At 44.6% G+C, this 20,416-nt stretch overlaps 1 protein-coding gene across 1 annotated transcript in view; it reads right to left on the bottom strand.

The window, feature by feature from the left end:
• The window catches only part of CAPZB (capping protein (actin filament) muscle Z-line, beta), a gene marked incomplete at its 5' end in the record, with an annotated part of 43,845 nt that extends 23,711 nt beyond the window's left edge, over positions 1-20,134 (bottom strand). The window contains 3 exons of the mRNA XM_010158704.1: positions 2,568-2,681; positions 7,920-8,041; positions 20,045-20,134. Of these exons, the coding sequence (XP_010157006.1) occupies positions 2,568-2,681; positions 7,920-8,041; positions 20,045-20,134 (326 nt within the window). The remainder of the gene's footprint in view (positions 1-2,567; positions 2,682-7,919; positions 8,042-20,044) is intronic.
• Positions 20,135-20,416: the final 282 nt, after the last annotated feature.

Below are 20,416 nucleotides of genomic sequence, written 5' to 3'. Positions count from 1 at the left end.
TAGTCACCTATGAGCAGTCTGTTTGGGCAGAGAACCCCATCGGCGTGAACAGAGACCACAAAAGTCTCTGCCGGTCAGGTCAAGAAGCTTTTTTTGCATGCTGTGTACACAATGAACACCGTTACGGGAAGGTAGACCTGCTCAAAATCTTCCCACATCCCAGAAACCATGATTTCCACCAAAGATCCAGCACCGAAGACTGCCAGCACGCTGCCTTTTTTTCATTAATACATCAACGCTTTCAAACGAGCCTGAAATATTTCACAATGCTGGAAAACCTCTGTTGTCACTGGCTCTGGAATCTGAAACCACACTGATAACTCTGTCCTGAACGGATGCATCGTGCTCTCCTTCCCCAGCGCTGCAAGCTGCCAAACCAGAAGGCCCGTGACACTTTTAATTGACATCACGTGGCTCAGACCTCCTCTGGCTTTACCGTGGGTACCCGGTATTAGCTTCCAGTTCTAGCAGACCATGGAAATTACATCACCGCAACTGCCATCCTGTTCCCACTACAGCCTTCCCGCGCTTCCGACGCCGCGTGGCTTCAGCAGCTGTTACACCGGTAATTGTTACAGTCATTCCCAACCTGATGTACTGGCAAGGCCCGCGAGCAGCAGTGAGAAGAGCTGGCACTTGTTAGCTCCCACCTCATTTTCCCCCTCTCCAATCTCCAAGTAAAAAGTAAGCTTCTGCTGTCAAAATACAAAATCCAATTGTCTCATTATGGAAACGGCAGAGTCCAAGTACCAGAACAAAAGCATGTTTCTATCCAAATCTCTGTTGTAGGTCAAGTACAAGTCATTTCCAATTTCAAGCATGAGGAACCCTTCAAACGGTCAGGTTAAGTTTCCCTAACTTCGCAAATTCTTTCCACAAACGCCACAGCTCTCACACCGCTCAGCACAACGTAAGGCACCCTTCTCTCTCTCTGACACATTTTGGGGATCACAACACGCATCGAAGCGCGCTGCGCTGACAGATGTGCTTATCTAGCCCAAGGACGCTGCAAGCTGTAACGCCCCCGGCGCTGCCGGCTGATGACACGAGAACGAAGCCTTTGTGAGAAACCCCTCCTGCCTGCAAAACTGGGGCTGTCATAATGAGAGATGAAATTGATACAATCTCACCTTTTACTTCCATACGATCTGTTAAGGCTACCCTTGTGTTCCGTGCTGAGCAGGGCTCAGCAGATTCACCTCAGTAACCCGCACCTTGCTTTCCTTCCTGCAAACCAAACCTTTTCAAAGGGGTTATTGTGTCCAGCTGTGCCTTCACAGTCATCTGATCAGAGAGGGATTCAAAGAGACAACCTCGGTTCCGTAACCCTCCTCATTTTCACCTTTGTGTATTAAAAACACCCTCCTAGTCCTGGTCTGTTCTGCACCTGGGGAGTGACCGCCAACCCCGTTGCTTCATATGCAAAATTCCTTTTCTTCCAGTAAGTTCAGAACCCCGTAACAACTGTTACTTACAAGAGAAGTCAGACATCTATAAAAACAGCACATGAAAATAAGTGAAAATTTGATACCTGTAACAAAAGTGTGAAACTTACACATCTAGACAGGCTACATTTACATCGAGCTACATCTTAAAATGAGTGGAACACCTAGCAAGGAAAGTACGTTCCACCTGCTTTCGTTACGTGATGAACTACATCTAAGGAGGTGTTTCATCTCCATTTTTGGCCAACATGAAGCAGCAATGAGGTTTGTTCACCTTTTCCATGCTCATCCGGCACCTCTAAGTACCCCGGCAGTGGATAAAGCAGTAAGTTCATTCTGCTTCGCAACACGCACACGTGCTCTTTGGCTTTAGCATTGCTGTTCCCATCCCATCGCTGCTTAGGAGACTGTAGGGAAGACAGCTACATCTGATGACATCCCAAGGCCTCAGATGTGACTGAAATGCAAGAGCAGCACAGTCCAACCTTTCAGAAACACTGTTGGACTGACAGGTCACCCGGAGAGTCTGCTATCACTGCTGTAAGAGAAACACGCTGCCCAATCTACGTTTGTCTTACACATGTGCTATTAACTCCTTTCTTCACACCTCTTGAACGAGACAGGGCCTAAAACAAGCATCAGAGAACGGCCCTTGCGGCAGAAGTACCTCAATCCTTGCATTTCAGTGCACTAGCACATGCCATTTTACTGGAAGATGTGTAACTTGCTGCTATATAGATATATTTTGAGAGAGCAGAGTCTCGAGGGAATGGAAAAAGCAGATGGTTTAAGACTGAACCTAGTCAAGATCAAAGAGAACACAGGTCATTTCAGGACAAAGACGCCATTAAGCTCTTAAAGAGGAGAGGGAGGCAGGAAAGCACCTCAGCATCTGCCTTCAGCACCAGATGACAAATGTGATCATGTTTTAGTATTGTGAAATCACAGCAGATACGCTTCCCGCAGCGGATCAGCAGCTGCCTACACTTCTTCCTCTGCTACGCACCGGTCTGCCACCCTCAGAGGCGGCTAGCGAGTGCGTTTTAGCCTCACTGTGTGTACTGCGCGCCTGCTGAAGGAAACAAAGAAAGCAGAGGGCTCTGTACAGGAGAACTGACATACAAGTCTCTGTACTGGTCAAAGGCATTGTTGGCTTCCACCTCCAGCTTGCGCAGGCGAGCAGATGGCATGGCACCGTCTTCCAGGGGAGGATCGTATTTGTTACTCCACGGCGATCTGCCAAAGAGACGAGGAAAAGAGAGACAGTTAGACAACGGAGACAAACTCTGAAAGGTTTGAGATCGCTGGGTCTGAGCTGATCCACATTCGCTGAACTTCCAAAATAAACCCAAAAGGTACCGAGAGCTGTCTCGCTGTTCGTTTCACTGACACCTCAGAGTTTACAGAGTAGCTGGGGACCACTCCCCGTCTCCAGGGTTCTGCTGTATAAACAACCATCCTTGGGTTCGAATCTGCTCCTTCTTAAATCAAAAGTGAGGCCTGAGCTGTTGCACATGTAAAATTATTTTTATGCAAATACAAATGGATCTTTTAATTTATCTGGGATCTGACGGTGTTGGAATTAAACACTGCTGTCTACAATTAAACTCCAAATTCTCCTCCCCTGTTTTGCTTTGAAATCAACTCTACTTTCAACATACCACTAGGAAAGCGCTGGAACACTTCGAAGGATTTAATAGAGTTTGTAAAGCTGCAGGTTTTACTACTTTTTCTGCAGGTGTGGAAGAGATTTTGTGCACTAAATGAAAGATTTGGTATTAAAAGATTAATGGAACCCTTTGCCCATCTGCTTGAGACTTTTATAATTCCCATTCTGTAAACCTGCATTCTCCTTTTCATTTCCCCTGTGAATAACCAACCTACACACATCACCCCTAGTTTAAAGAGAAGTACCTCTACCCTTCAGCTACTCGCTTTTCGCAACGCGCCAACCTAGGAGCACCAGGTCTTAATGCAGTCCATACGCGAGGGCTTTTGCCTCCGCAGCCATTTGTTCTTCATTTCTCAACAAGGCACCTACTTTTGACATCTGTTTAATGCAAAGCACAAAGAACGGGCTCTGCGCTTTCACACCACCTCACTTCCCCCCTACCACATCTGACTGGAAAGGTGAGACATCAGGAAAAGCTAAATCATTATGGCACTTCCACCCGGAGCGACGTGTTTCAGGCGGTGGTTTTCATTTTAAAGCAGTTGCTTAAAACTCGTCTGCTTAGGAGGAAAGTCGACAGCAGCGCTCCTTTACCGAACATCTCTCCGAAATCCGGGAGAGATTCGAACGCAAACCACGCCTGGCGCTACCCGTGGAATTCCCAGACAGCACACCTACACCCACCAGGCAGCACACAAGTGACACCAAAGGAGTTCAGGCAGACGGAGCGTTGACCTGGCTACGACCAGGTCCTCCAAGGCCAAGCCAGGGTTCGCCTGCCAGGCAACGCAGATGCGTCCTGCCACCTCTGCAGCAGCATTCATCAGGGTGTGCTTGTCTTTCTCTATGGAATTTTAAAAAGCAGATTCCCCCCCAAATTTTACTGTGTTCTGTAAATTCAGAACACTGCGCTTCTCGAGATCAGTGAGCAGAGAATCCATACAGAAGCCACAGTAAGGTAGTTTCATTGTAAACATCAGATGTCTTCCGCAGGATGTGGGAATGGGATTTAAGGAAAGCCTAGTAACAGAGATTCTTCTAGCTACCAGATTGGGATTTTCAACCCATTACAGTTGGAGCCAGCAGCAACTTGCCCTAAAAAAACCCACCCTCATAAAACAACGCCAGAGCTTTTTCTTTTTTGTTTTTGGTGGAAGAGTACTCACAAAACATTTAAAAACTTAAATGGAGACTGTCTGAAGGCAGACAGAGGGACAAGCACTTAAATTTCAAAAGTCAGACCTCTAATTTCCCTTAAAGAGAATGGTTTTGGTTTCAGCTAACAGGTTTCAGTGTTGTTGGCACCAAATTCCCCATAAGGATTCCATTTAACAGAGTGATCAAACATACTTAGAGTGGAAATGCATGGACAAAGTCAGGGACCTTGAAGTCTTTTATACATATATTTAAAAAATTAATAAAAGCTCTGCCTTCACGACGTGGATTCCACGGCCGTTTGATATCCCCCAAACCTCTGGTACTACAGCAGCCCCCGCAGAAGCGCCTGCGTGACCAGGAGCACCCAAGGCTGCTCCCACAGGAGGCTCTGCAGTAATATGAAGAAGCTGAAAATTGTCTCTGTATGAAGATAGAAGAGACTCCAAAAAATCTACCCGCTGGTCCAACCCATGTTGGTCATGGGGAAAATGAAGTCTGGCTAAATATGAGGAAGGAGTAAACTGTGACGGCCTAAGCATTAGGGTATAATTTCCCTGCGTGCTGCCCCATGAAACTGGTGGAGTTACCACCTGAATGGCCAAACATCCCGCGGCAGCTTTTTTTCAATGATAATCCCCAATCAAACTGCAAAGTCACTCAAAAAAAAAACCTTATAAAACTTGATTCCCAGTGAGAAAGTCTGACTACCCCACTCCACCTTTCCCACCGAAGTAGCATGAGGTGTAGTCGTCCACAGAATGCTTTGAAATCCTTGGATTTGTATTAAAAGAAATGCAATTAGCAACCTCCCAGTAAGAAAACTGGTGTTTGGTTCAAAGAGTGCAGTAACTGGGGATGCAGCACGCTGCAGGCAGGGAAGGGTATTTCTTGGGACTTCTAATGGGGCGTGTGGTTCTGAACAATCTTTGTGGAAATATCAAAAGCTTTTAAAAGCACAGTAAACTCCTCCCAGACTGTGGGCTAATTGATTAAATTAGTTTAAGAGCCACTTCCCAGTATCAACATCAGATTTTATGAGGTATGAATAAGGGTGTCTGAACACAGGCACAGAATGGGATTAACACATGCACATGTTAGTGTTGCTTGGTTTTCAAAGGCTTTTGCTTTGTGCTGAAGGAAAGAATTTACTTCACGAAACAGAGCTGAGACCAATCAGTTCCAGAAGGAAGAATCACTTCAATCCAGAATGCTTGAATCAAAAGCCTTAAAGAAGAGCATTCTTTAATGCCAGCAATTAATGCATTATGCCTTTTCAATATGAACAAATGAAACAGCTTTTCTGAAACCCCGTTACTTAATAAGTCCTCAAAATTTCAAAGTGATTTAAAAAAGCCCAAGTCCTCCCACACCCTTGTAACCATTTAAACATCCCCTCAGAAGGAAAGAGATGGAGCAAATTCCAGCACAAAACTACCCTTGAAGAGAGGGCTGCCACACTCACTAATTAAACACGGAGGGGCAGTGCGGGAGGGAACAAGTGTTATTAGTTATTGCAGCATGTCACAATGCTGTCTAACAAGTGCCTTTTCCAGTTGCCTGTGCCTCGGTGATGGATGCTCATGTCAACAGCCTAAATGGGATGTGAGGGGACTGCAAGAAACAGCTTCAGTGAGAAAGCATCTCTTACAAGACCCACAAGAAATACAGGATCTAATCCCTTCTCTCGCATCTGCCCGGGAGCGTGCAGCTGCCTGAGTACCTCTTGCAGAGGGCAGAAGCGACAAAACTCGGTGCTACCTGCTAATTTAGAACCGATTAAGCGAGTGTAGCTGCCAACGTAGATCTGACCAACTCAGACCTACAAGTTTAAAGCATAAATGCTTTTAAAAGCCAAAGGCTCTTTTGTAGAAGGTCAAACAAACTCAAATGCCAGACTAGTACCCTGAAGAACGTGAGTGAACACTTCTCCTTAGTCACCTTCTTACTTCTTGGCCCACTGCAACAGGTCATATTTAACTAAAACTCGTTAGGATTTACACTCAGCCACAATCCAGCTGCACTGCCAAACTTTGCAGCCGTTATTAGTCTCCTTCTTCTATTTCTAGGACAAAATGAATCTCGGCATGTTCTCCTTGTAAAGCATCTACAGACAGATGTGCTTTCGGTTTAGGCAAGTACCTTTCCTGCAACTTAAAGCGACTGAAACCAATTTATTTAGGCTCCTTTATAAGCTCACCTGCTTCTGCAAGGATAGCCTGAACCAAAGTAAAAAGATGGTTAAATGAATTCCACTTTGAAATAGAATTCTTGAAACATTCTGGCCAGATGAATGTGAAACACTACTGCAAATCTGCACAGAACAGCTGAATTTTTACTGTAGATGAGTTCCAATCGTTAACAAGCTGTTACACTGAAGCTGCAAGGAGAGACAGAGATGTAACCCTCATCACCATAGCCAGAAACAGCAGAATGGCCGAGCTGTTAACTCACGACAGAAGATGAATGGTGGCCATTACTCCGCAGCCTAACCCTGCGTCAGGGGAGAAGAATAAAAGGTAGGCGATGCAATATTCACCAAGGTCTCTGGACTACAAGCTTTGTGATTCTTAATTAAATCTTTGGAACTAGGCCACTATCACTGGAGCCATTAAGAAAAAAGCAGGGAATGCAAAAAAAGGGGGAAAATTGCCAAAAAAAATTGCTCCACTGTAATCATCCTAATAGCAATGTGGAGAATAGAAACATTAAAAGAGAGACCGCATCCAAAGTGGCAGCCAAGATACTGAAAACTCATTGTACCACTCCAGTGCTGCAGCCCTTTCTACTTCAAAATCTGTTATATTACAATTACATACAGCTTATATTGTTCAAATATTTTCACTGGTTTTGTCTACAGTCCTCAGAATAAATTAGCTCTTTTGGTAGAGAGGGATTCCTTCTCTCTGCTAAAATCCTTGGCCAAGATGTTCGTAAAGAATAATGACATCGCGTGTCCAAGTCGCACTCGATCCCTCGCAAACCATGAGTGAAGGAGCCTTTCCCAGCTGACCCTGTTTTGTACGAGCAGGAGATGATGCAGTCAGTTCAAACAAAATCACCTCTCTTCTGTTGTTACCTATTTTACAACCCTACAACACACGGTTTAATTCCATGCCAAGGCCATCACAACCATTGCTTCTAGAGGTCCCACTGGTTTTAATTCTCTAAGACGTAACTGCACTACAGAAAACCTAAGAGAATGTGTTAGTCACCCCTTTAAGTAGATAACATCATCACATTTGAGGCTTCAGTGAACGACTGCAAATCACAGTAAAGAAAACGTGCAGCAACACTGTGGTTTCTAAACACATCGTCTTCCGAAGACAGACAGCAGGGACCTGCCTTGCAAAGGTCATCAGATTAGCAGCCTTACAACCGTGTGATCTGGAAGCAAAGCACTCCACAGTGATCCGGAGAGGAAGACGTTTGTGCCCTTTCACATTAGGGAAATGCAAAGAACAATTTCCACATTCAGCATCTTCAGATAAGGATTTGAAACAGTCCCAGCTTCATTGCCAAGAGTGTAGTATCATTAAATTCAGTTTTTTGGCTACGAGTAAGAGGGAGAAGGGACTGCGATACTTGCACATAGTTCTCATTTACAATGTAAGCCAGTTAGTGCCTCGCTTTGGATATGAACTCACCTATATGAGTCCCCATCTCTGTTGTAGTCACACAATAGATAGTCTTTTCCTACCACCTTATCTCGTGCAATCTTCAACGGCTGATCGACAGAGGAGAGGAGATCTTCACAGAGGCTTGGGACCTGATGGTGTGGAGAAAAAAAAACACAGGGAGGGAAGAGTAGGTAACACATTAAAGTTAGAAGAGACTGGCATCCTTAAGAACAGATTTCGTTCTAGCCCACATCTGTCCCAAAGCCAGAAACCCTTCAAAAAAAAAGGCAAGCTGCACTTAAGTTCCAACACAATCCTATGCTCCCACCTCCAATAATTTCAAATTTAATTACCTAACCACTGGTGTGGTCCAGTACACATATATATACATTCTCAGTGTTAGCTTCTTGCCAAAGACAGCCAGTAAAGTGATTGTTGAAGACTGATGAATAAGGGTAAATATTTATAATGGAGTGGAAACGAGGGAGCTGCTAGAAGAATACACCATCCATATGCTAGCGCACATTTTTCACAAGCTCCCACTCTGGGTAGAGTTTAGAATAGTTTCCAGGCAGCTGGCCAAACATTACCATGTTGGCTAATAAAAATACGCCTGTGTCTGTGTGCATGCATGTATAAATCAACTACATCTCCTACACAGGTAGCTTTTAATGGATTCATAATCCTAGCTGTCTCCCTGCACTTCATGTGGAGAAAGACTACGAGACCTGTTTCCACGTGGCAGAGAGGCTTTGATGTACTGCAAAGAGAGGAGATGACACTTTGCAGCCTGAAGCTAGCATGAATGCAAGCACAAGCAAATCAAGCAAATTCCATCCCATGGCCTCTTGCTCCGGAGCTGATGGCAGCCTCGTTATCCACATCAATATTCCTGTACTGCAGGTGTTGGCCATGCTAGCAGCTGTCTCCAGGAACCCCATCTCCCCTGCACACACTTAGGGCACGTGCAGAAGCGTGCCCCAATCCATCCAAAGGACGATCAACTACATGTTCCTGGAGCCATTATTAAACAATTAACGTATTGAGCGTTTTCCTCAGGAAAAGCCTTCCAGATTTCACTGCAAGGGAAAGGAGCTACAGTAAAACGCCCTTTCCCAACAGAAAGGTGGGAATGCAACAGGATATAGAACAATTGGCAAGTTCCTGAATATATTGGTGACAACGTGCTGATACAGATGATAAAAGAAATAACCAATGTGGAATCTCTTCTACACTGTAGAGGAGAAAACCTGCTTGAGCACATGAAGACAAAAGGCAGTCAAGAGTAAAATTAATCATGAAGTGATGAATTCACAACACAAGAAATGAAAAAAGGAGAGAGGAAGGAATAAGGAAAATATGGAAATGTGCTCTTTTTTCCCCCCTCTCTTCAAGCCATTGATTCAGTGAACTGGTTGGTATCATTTCAAAGGAAAGAAGCCTAGAGGAGAAAGACCAAATTAGGGGTGTAACAACTCCCAAAAGCCTAAGCACAAACTGTTTAATGTACTAGATGTGACATAAGAGATGAAACTGCCTGAAACAAAACCATTCCTAATCCCAAGTGCCAGGCAGTAACATACAGAGGATATGAAGTCAAAGTAAACAGGGACAAATAAGAAACAGCGTGACCACAAAAGACAAAACCAAAACCCTGGGAAGGCCAAAGGACAAAACAAGTTGTGGCTAGCTAACCCAAACAGTCACCCTGTAAACACACCAGAAATCGCAGGAAAACCAAGAAATGGTGGTTGAAGTTACCGACAGGGCTGAAAAAGCTGAAACATTACTCGGGTTTTTTTACCTTGGTCTGTATAGACTGTTGCGGTGACGAGCGCTAACTGAAGAGCCCAGATTAAGGAGCAGGGCAGTTAAGCATTTCTATAAAGCTAGATGCTTCTCTTAGGAGTTCCTCATTTGATACTGGGAGACCTGGCTGAAGCAGCCTCAAAACCATTACGCGTTCCCCAAGTAAATCAAAGTGGACAGGAAGCACGCAGCTTTTTGGAAAACCTTTCCTCTTCCTGCAAACAGACAACCCCAGTACTCCACGGGGCTGATACAAATCAGCAGTGTCGTGGCACAAGAGAAGCGAGATGATGTATCTGTGTTCACGAGCCCATCTGGATCCACTTTATTTCTTCCTTCGCTTATCCATTAGCTGTTAATTTTAGGCTGACTCTTCAGGAGGAGAGCGACTTGAGATGACTGCTGTGATTTCAGATGCACACGCGCGACCCAAAGCACCTCATCATTAAGAGCTATGCTCCGTGTTGTTCCTAAGGGTGACCAGCTGAATATATTCCTGCTCCTTGGCCAGCTGCCCATCGGCAGAGAGATAAGCGTCTAGGAGCAGACTCCTCGCTCTGACGGGCACTTAGAATGAGTAATAGTGATGAAAACACAAGTTGGAGAAAAGCAGTGTTTTTCCCGGACTGGGTTTCTGTTGAATTTCTTTGGGAAAAGCCCTTTGCTACACATGCGGTAAGGGAGCACGAGAGGTCTCGCTCTACAATTCTTCAAACCCAAATATACATACAAAGCATTTTCAAAAGGAATCCCACACGCAAGAGAGTCAATGCCCCTGCAGAAACGCTCCTAATAACCATCTGAATTTAAGACCCTCACAAAAAGCCACACAAATAACTTCTGAATTTAACCTTATTTGAAAAATCTCACATGCCTAGGATGGTGTTTCCGTATGCTCCGTGAGAGAGCACCACCTCTTATTGTTCAGCCTGGAGAAGTGAAGGCTCCAGGGTGACCTTATAGCACCTTCCAGTGCCTGGGGGGGCTACAAGGAAGCTGGGGGGGACTTTTTACAAGGGCCTGTAGTGACAGGACAAGGGGCGACAGGGTTAAATTGCAAGTGGGGAGGTTTAGATTGGATATTGGGAAGAAATTCTTCCCGGAGAGGGTGGGGAGCACTGGGACAGGTGGCCCAGAGAAGCTGTGGATGCCCCATCCCTGGAAGTGTCCAAGGCCAGGCTGGATGAGGCTTGGAGCAACCTGGTCTAGTGGAAGGTGTCCCTGCCCATGGCAGGGGGGGGCACTGGATGATCTTTAAGGGCCCTTCCAACCCACACCATTCTGTGATTGACAAGAGGGAACCCTTAACACGGTTTTAAGACCCAATCTGCTTAATGTCCACGTAGTAATGGTGAACTAAACTTAACTCTGGACGATTTGGTAACGCAGATATTCACGAGCACAGTCACTTTTCCAATTTCTAAGAGCTGTGACTAGTCTTAGAGCCGTAACAGCAAATGCTTTACACCCCATAGTGGAATACACCAATATGATATAATACTCCATTGTAATTGCATGCTATATGCCTGTTGTCTCTCTGGTACAGACACTGCAGGACTTCAGGCGATGTATTCTTTTCTCCTTCTCCTTTCAGAATAAAACAGGGAAGAAAACCCACTCAGCTACTTGGGAAGTATTAGAAAATTTCAAGCATGTTTATAAAAAGAATAGAGACATTCCAGCTGATGGAACCACTCATGTAACTAATTATCGGAAAAACATCCAAGTGTGGCACAGTTACCCCAAAAAGAGTATTATTTTGTACCATTTATTACAGCCACTTTCAACAGCTGCTGTACTTCCTTTCCAAGAACGAATTTACAAGACTTACACATACTGGCCTTCCTCTTCTACATTACAAAGCTGCTTACAAGGCAAAAGCAGTAATTTGAACAAAGTGATTTGCAGCTTTAAACACTTGAGTTACATGTTCATGAGACGATTGGATTCTTTCTGAATTTAGGTCCTTTGCATTTCAGAACGTGCCATGAGAAGGTATTTGGCCTAGCCAGATAATGCAGCTGCTGCAATGTAAGCACCGAGCAGTTATTTTATGGCTATGCATACACCTTTCCTTAAATTCTTCCCCGCATCCAATACAGAACCTTCCTAACGCATTTACTTTTGTGCACATTCAGGCTCTTGTGGAATCCACTTATTATTTAGCAAGAAAACATCCAAATCTTCTGATCCCAGCTAAGACAGCTCTGCTTGGAAGAGCAACTGATCCTCAGAGTTTTCAGCCTGAAACTGGATTTGCATCATTAATTTTTCTTATTAGCTGCTTCTGTGTTAACGGAAAAGCCACCGAGGTGCCTGAGGGCATGTCTCCAACAGCCATTCTACAGGGAACTTCAATCTAGAAACGCCATGATTAACCCCCTCCCCAGGCCAACCGCTGAAACCCCAAAGCAGTGGCTTTGTTCACCTCATCACCGCGCTACAGACAAGCGTCACTGCGATGAAAATGCTGAAGCCATGAGGATTGTTTTATAAGCAAAGTCTGGGCTCCCATCTTTATTCTGACACAGTTCTTCCCACTCTAAGCAGTGAAAAATCAAATGTAGAATATAAGTTTAACTTCTTAAACCCTTAGCTAAAGGGCATCATTAATTTGATTTGGTTCACAGCGCACCCGGGATCCTAACGCACCCAACGCTTCCAGAAACAAGCCCTCAGTCGTCTAATCCGGTGGTTGTATGTGCAGCCACGGTGCGAGACCACCCTCACTGCAAACCAGAAAAGAAAAAAAAAAAAAAAGAATCTCTGGGGGTCTAGACTCAGCTGCTCAACCTGGAACGGAACAGCAGCATCATTCAGAAGCACATACCATGCAACAGGGCAGTGTGTTTGTGGGATTTCTTTATTTCCCGAGGAGATATACAGTGAATGGGTAGTACAGAGGAAAGAAAAACTGAATGAAAAGTGAGTTAAGCATACCCTCCCGCATGTCAAACAAGGATGCTGTTGTCTCGTGTAACAGTATTCTCCATCACAGCAAGGCAGGTATGGGGACAGTGTTTTAATTAAGTCAACCGCTCTGCTATCAAGACAAATAATCACTTGTGCCAAAGTCGAAACCAGACTTCTTGGAGCAGCTAACCTAATAATCATTCCTTCTCAAGTTTTTGGTAAAGGGACTTGTTATCAACTAAACAATTGTTTCTGAATTATTTTTGTTTAAATATGATTAACCAAACACCTAAAAAGGGTTAGAGGAAACAAGAACAGTACTTCAGCGCTTCCTGTCTCAGCTGCACTCCCCATCCTTGCTTAGGTCGTGGTGGCTGAATCGCGTCAAATTCTGCACCTTACATAGGCCAATTCATATCTTGGCTTACTAGCCACTCGAGCACACTAAGGTGGTTGTTTTCCTCTACAGCCTTGACTGAAACGGATCATGTGTATAACTGAAACAGCAATATTGTTGGTGTATGGTTCTGTCCTAGGAAATAGTCTTTTTCCATGGTTATTCAGAGGTCAGTATGTACAGACCTCCACAGGAACTTTACACACTGGAAATCTCTGCTAAATACAGCAAAATTAAAGATTAATCACATTTTTTCCACAAAGAACCAGAAGGAAGATGAAGGCAGCTTCAAAAGATGAGCAAAGGCGGCATTCAGATCCATCTGCGTCGGTAAGGTGCAGGTATCTGAACACACACGTGACTCTAGAGCAGTTTTTAATTAAAAGCCACATCCAACCAGGAAAGCAAATACTTTAACTGCATGTGAACTCCTAAAGCATGCCTTTTCTTTTTTAAAGACAACTCACATCCCTATGGAAGTGTACAAGTCCATTGCCCAAAACACCTGGGGAAAGTGCTCGGATGCAAAGAGCCCATGCAAATTACCCAGCACTCCTGGAAAATAACCATTTTGGCACGCGACCCCCCTTCAGCTCAGATTTTTTCCCCTCTGGGCCAGCATCTAATAAAATATTATTATAATTTTCCTGAGTCATTCCACAGCCTCAGAATTTCCTGTTCCTACAGAACAGAGACACAGTCTAACGGATGTTGTGGAAACTCAAGAAGGAAGCCTGGCTCCACTCATCTTGGGCCTAAAACCACTAGTAAAGTCACTCCCACAAATCCACACGTTGCTAAACCTTAATTTGATCCATCAGATGTCCAAGGGCCACACATTCTTCAAGCTTTGTTTATTAAATGACACTTAAATGGACTTTTGTGCTCAAGACCAGATGTAATTGATACTGGAAACAGCTCGGCTTTGTTCAAGCATTTGCACCGAATTCCTGCACTGCAAGAATTAGCAAAACCAAACTGAAAACCAATCAGCTTTTCTGGAAAAAGGCAAAAGTTAATGAGATTGCAGATCTAAGTCCACCTAGTTGGTGTTGTCAAAGCAGAAACATTATGTTAATTAAAGAATTTCTCAATTCAGCTCAAGAAACAGCATCTAAAAAGCTCTGAGAGGTGACTACCGTTCATAAAGTGGGATCCTTGGCTTTCTTCCTGTAATTTGCTGGATAAAACAGGGCTTTTGCTAGATTCAGCATTCCGTAGCTTACCGAGAAACAAAAGCTAGCCATCTGGCAGGCGAAACTAGACTGCCCTAGCCTTTGACTAGTGACCTGCAGGTGAAGGCTTCTGTATCTCATTACCAGTCACAAGTCCCGTGAGCCATCACAGCATATCAATATCTCGGCAAGTCTTGCCTATTTGGATCAGGAGTCTCACTGGTGTTGGAGATATCCAGCAACAATTAAGGGATACGCAGAGGTATACTCTCTCCAGCAGTGTTTCTGTAGCCTAGCTTCTCCTCCATCTTTAAAAGAGGTTAGATGTGTTTCTAATTAGGATTCAGGCTCATCGAGTCATCTCCTCCACACACTCCTTTAGAAAGATATTTAAACAGACATCTTAAGGATGTCTAACACTAGTGCAGTGGCAGGAGTCTGGAAGAAAAAAAAGGCAGAGTTTAGGCTTAAAAAGCAAAAGAGTAAGCAAATATGAAGCCAGAAGTGAAATTCACTTTTACAATCTCATGCAAGTAAGTGGGGTTGCCAGCTCTAAGCCAAGCATCACATTAACAATTTACATCTATTAATTGCCATCTCCAATTACCATTAAGATATCCAGAGGTAATCTTTTCTAGCTGGGAAAGCTCTTGCTTGCAGCCACTCACCAAATGGAAAACTGGCTCTCAACAACCATAAATTTAATCCAAGAGCCAGAGCCCCTTTCTTCAGCCAATAATCCTCGCATCAGAAACCCAACTGGCTGCTTAGAGCCTATCACACAAGTCAACAAGGCCAGGAAGAACAGGTCAAAACCTCAGCTTCGAGACCACGAGGCTGTCAGTGCACTCCTGCTTCCACTCTTTTCTTCTTTTCACTGGGTTTGATTTTTCTTTTAAACCTCTTCCACCCTCACTGGATGTTCAGCTAGCCATCTGCATTCAATTATTTTATCTTTCTCCTCGATGCTGCATACTGCATAGGCTCTTGGCCTCAAAACACAAAAAGCTCCAGGCACATTCTCATGTTCTTTATGGTGTGTGCAGCGCAGGCAATGCAGCTTTCCTGCGGATAAATTCTCTAGCTTCATATATCTTCAGTTACTAAAGGCACACAAGCAGATCTCAGCCTTGCCTAGAGGCACGCTAGCCACACAAGGCAAGGTCCTGAACATTCTTCCAATATTTCAAAATCACAAGTTTATATATTTTTTTAATCCATCACTCTAGGGCTTTTTTAGAAAGTAATACATTTGACTAAAAACACCTAAGCATTCTCCTGTCATGAGAAAGCAAAGATGATCACCTCCCAGATCTGTAATTGCAAGCAGAGCCTTGAACAACAACCAGCGAAGTTACTGACCGCTCTATCTATGAAGAACCCCAGCTTTAATTCTTCCGTGGCGGCATAACTTGATTCTGTGCCTCAAGAAAGCTTCCACTTTTGGAAATACGTTGAATATTATTTGTGTATCAATCTTACTGGGAAAAGAGAGGACAAAAGTTGTGGCCGTGAGCAAACCCCGCTCTCCTGGTGAGTCTGCTCGTCCATTTAGTGAGCCAGTCTGGTGAGGATGAGCCTTCGTCCCCACTTCATGCCAGCTATCTGATTTTCCTGTGTCGGCTAGATTTTTCATCTTTTATATTATATACACACAGGCAAACATCCAAATAGGAAACTCGTACTCGCAAAAGGAACCTGCTTCAGCTGTACCAAGATGGAGAGCGCATCAACTTCCCTACTCAGGTCAAAGCCATCACGACAGTTGTGTCACAGACCCCTCATTTACTGCACATGGCCCACGGGCACAACAAACCCAACTTCCACCTTTCCCAGAGATGCATCCCTCTAAGACACCAACAGCAAGGTTGTCTTGCAAAAACAACCCAGAAGGACTGATTGTGGAGGCTGTGACCCTGGCTAACGCTCACCTACCCTGTCATGTGTGCTGCCAAGCTGTCCTAGCAAGAGCTCCTCCACAACAGCACTACCTGAGAGCAGATGCCTTCTTCGGGCCTTCTCTTGGACAGAGCAGAGCTAAAAGGACGTGGGGATTGACTTGCTGTACAACTTAACAAAGAGGAAGCAGGAAGACAATAGTCTCAAATGGTTCTCATTTTTCAGTATAAATCCTTTAGCCACTCAGCAGGGAGTTCTACCAGCTCCCTTATTTCATGCCACTCTGACTTCCACATCAATCATAGAATCATGGAATGGGTTGGGTTGGAAGAGACCTTAAAGATCAGCCAGTTCCAAGCCCCCTGCCATGGGCAGGGACACCTTCCACTAGACCAGGTTGCTCCAAGCCTCATCCAGCCTGGCCTTGGACACTTCCAGGGATGGGGCATCCACAGCTTCTCTGGGCAACCTGTCCCACTGCCTCCCCACCCTCTCCACGAAGAATTTCTTCCTGATATCTAATCTAAACCTCCCCACTTTCAATTTAAACCCGTTACCCCTTGTCCTGTCACTACAGGCCCTTGTAAAAACTCCCCCCCCCAGCTTTCTTGTAGCTCCCCAGGCACTGGAAGGTGCTATAAGGGCTCCCTGGAGCCCTCCCTTCTCCAGGCTGAACACTCCAAACTCTCTCCCTCTGGCCCCAGAGGAGAGGTGTTCCAGCCCTCGGAGCATTTCCGTGGCCTCCTCTGGACTCGCTACAACCGGTTGGGGGCACCAGAGCTGGACACAGAACTTCAGGGGGGGTCTCAAGAGCAGGTTAGAGGGGGAGAATCCCCTCACTCGACCTGCTGGCCATGCTGCTCTGGATACGGTTGGCAAACTGAGCTAAAACAAGATCTCATTCTTAACTGATAAAATAAGAATTTCCATCCAGAAAATGCCCTTAATAGTCTCCTTTCAGCAAGCAATGAGAACAGACGTGATTCACGACTGACTTCTACAAGCAGCACAGTACATCAACAGCAGCAACTTCTGGACAACGGTAAGGAGGTAAGACGGCATTTATGCTACATAATTAATGTTACAAGCGCTATCACTTGGCAAATCCTCATGGTAACTCCATCTAGGAGCAGTGCAATTACCTTCAGTGCTCCTCTTATGGGAACAGCTTTAGAGTTCAGACTTGGCTGACAGGTAGATGCTCCAAGGTTTCAGTTTCCAGAAGAACTACATGGAAAATCATAGTTGTCCTTAAAAAGGTACGTGCCTACACTAAACTCTTTTTGTAGAGACTTAGAAGTCCTCTTGTACACTTTGACAGCTTCTGGGTAGTCTATTTACAAATAAGGACTAATTGAATTCCACCCAGAGCATTCCACGCCAAGGCACATTACCGGCACCACGCACAGCTTCTTTTAGGCAGGCCTTCTGGAGTCCTGTGATTGACAAGGTCTCTAATGAACTCTAATTGAAGACTCGGCAGTCTGAAAAATGCAACAACAGATGTGGTAAAAGGGCAAACCACAAACTGTTTTGCTAATGAATGAAAAGTGTCTGGTCTGATGAGGGCCAGTGACCCAAAAATTCTCTTCTTCCACCCAACCCTTTACATGTTCAAGTTTGGACCCTTTCCCTGGTCAGCCCAACACTTGAGGGCAGTAATGCACAGCCTTGAGCGTATTCCATATACTCACACTGGCACCAAGATGCCCTGTTATTAAAAAGCAGCAGCAGAGCATGGCTTTGACAGAGTAAAAGGGACCTCAGGGAGCTAACTGAGTGTGGTTATCCTTCCCAGCAGGAACTCAAGTCTAGGAAGTAGATGTTAGCTTCTCACTGTGTTAGTTTTGGAAAACTTTTTACATACAAAGACATTTTTAAGTAATCTTCATCTCCTTTCAGTGGATCTTAAGCAAGCATCAAAAGAGTAGCTACACTCGCCAGTCTGGAGATCAACTCCTGTAAGATGACTACGGTAAGCTGAGCTGCAAGCAGACTTCAAGTAATAAACTACACTTCACACCAACACAAAATTATGCGGGCCTCTGCTTCATGTCTACTCCAGCATGGCTGTGTAATGAAGCAAGGAAACCAAGCACAAAGGAGGCAGAAGTCAAGGTGCCATCTTTTATAATTCTGTCACAAATTTAATGAATCTGCTCATGCTCATCATGCATTTGGAGCCTGACCTTTTACTTCAAGGAGGTTATTGTTTGGTAAAGGCACAGGAAACAGAATAAAAACGTCAGCTGTAAAGGTTTGGATGAAACTTGCCAAAAAAAGGTCAAAAAACTATTTGCTTGAGTCTGGCTTATGATGTTTTTGAAACTATTACAGGTGGCAGTGCAGACACTGCTCTTGTCTAACTGGAGTGTAGAATTTAGCCGTGTGGAGGTCAGGGTGAGTAGCTGCAGAAGAGGTCTACGGATGTCTCAACAATAAAGAAATCATACTGAATTTAACAAATGATTTCACCACTGCCCCAGAGAAGGGACTGCAGTGACTCGCGTGGGAATGGCACAGACCTTCCCTCCTAACAAGCGTCATTCAAAGAGGTCTGTTTCATGTTACACTCTCAATATGAAAAGAAGCCCAGCGAGCGTGTTGCTGATGGAAAGCATGTAGAGCACTAATGAGCACCATCCAAAAGTAATTCCAACCTTTAGAGGTAACCAGCAATTTTCTGAGTCATTAAAAAAGCCTCATACCAATTATACAGTCAAGCTTACCATAGCTCCCCAAACAATTCATTGTTGTGAACAGTCCTTGGGGCTGCTCAAACCCCAGTATCCACTCAATCCTCCAAACTTCATCAGAAAACCAACCGTGTCACACGAGATCATATCAACGATTTAGTTATTCTGTGTCCTACCTCCAGCAACAGCCACAAAAATGATGCTTTAGGTTGCCAAGAGTTATGGTGGCACAGATGTAGCCAATTACCAAATGCTTTCAAGAAAGAGAAATAATCCCTTCCTGCAGGGAATAATTTCTTTCCTGACCCACAGAGCTTTCTTACCTGCACCATGGCTTACGTAACTGCAAGCAGTACTTAAATACAGCTCAATAAATTTAAGTCAGCCACAGGTTTTGACCATGGGACTGCCCTCAAGTTTGCCAACACCACCTTCAATACCACAACAGGCTTCCTCAACTTGACTTTGACCTGTTAAGCAGCTGCTCTTCTGCATCCAAAAAAGATGACAAACAGCTCAGACGCAATTTGAACAATTTAATTAAGAGGTACTAGTTCAAACAGCTGCTGTGTGCAGAACAATCAGCTTTTAGGGTCTCTGGGACAAGGTTTGCCAACATCATGCATAAAATTCTGATCTGCCACAGAAAAGGGATGTAGTTCTCACTAGAGTTAAGAGGAAAGGTTTAATTCAAAGGTCTAGCAGCCCTGTTCTAGCCGCAATGTTCCTCTCTCTGCAAAAATTTAGAAGCTAAGGTCAGAAAAAAGTCCTATATTTATACTAGACAGTAGAAACAAGCTTTCCCGTACAGCAGGTTCTATATAGATTAAATCTGTATTTCAGTAATACATTAGGTTACTCCAGGGGTAACTGTGCCGCACGCAGTTTTCAGGGAAAGCAGACACCAGCAAGCCTACCACAGCCCAACTGTGCATCACAGGATGTGCAGCTAAATCCTGTACAACTACTCGGGAGCACAGGCATCCTCCCTACGTTAGTTTTCTTCATTAGCAGTTTATAGAAGGAAAACAGAAGTTTCAGAGGCAAGCAGAAAAGCGGTATCAGGCACAGGAGGGTGGGGTAGTTTTTCCTGGATACTCACTGGACTGCAGAATACCTGGTATGGCATAAATTATAGACTGGGGTGTTCTCCAGAACCCCAGAGTTCTGACGTATTCTGTCTCAGTCTTTGAATCTTAACACACCAAATCTTTGTCACACCCAGGACTTGGCCATTACTTGGTTACAGCGTCCAATACTCACCAGGTCAATGAGGTCACTGAGATTCTTCTCTATCTGCTGCGGAGGCAGACGCCTCATCAAATCCAAGGCACAATCCAGCTGCTGGTCACTCTGCAGAGACAAGAACATCCCTCCGTCACAATATGCACAGGTAATATACCACATGCACACGCAAGAAATGCAGGGCTTGCTGACTCCTCTGAAACGAGAGAGACTAAGCAGCAGCATGTTTTCTATTAATACAGACAGATTTCAACGAAGTTCAGTACCATTTGACTGTGGATTATTGACGTGGTATTGCAAAAAGCATTCTAGACCATGGATTTAAGAGGGCAGTTTAAACTGGGCTCATGCCACCAATTTAACACCATGCTGTTGATGGAAAGGAGTCCA

Source organism: Eurypyga helias, unplaced genomic scaffold (assembly GCF_000690775.1).
Source record: "Eurypyga helias isolate BGI_N326 unplaced genomic scaffold, ASM69077v1 scaffold1659, whole genome shotgun sequence".
Taxonomy (NCBI): domain Eukaryota; kingdom Metazoa; phylum Chordata; class Aves; order Eurypygiformes; family Eurypygidae; genus Eurypyga; species Eurypyga helias.
The sequence above is the reverse complement of the archived record's forward strand: the minus strand, read 5'-3'. Positions and strand labels throughout refer to the sequence as shown.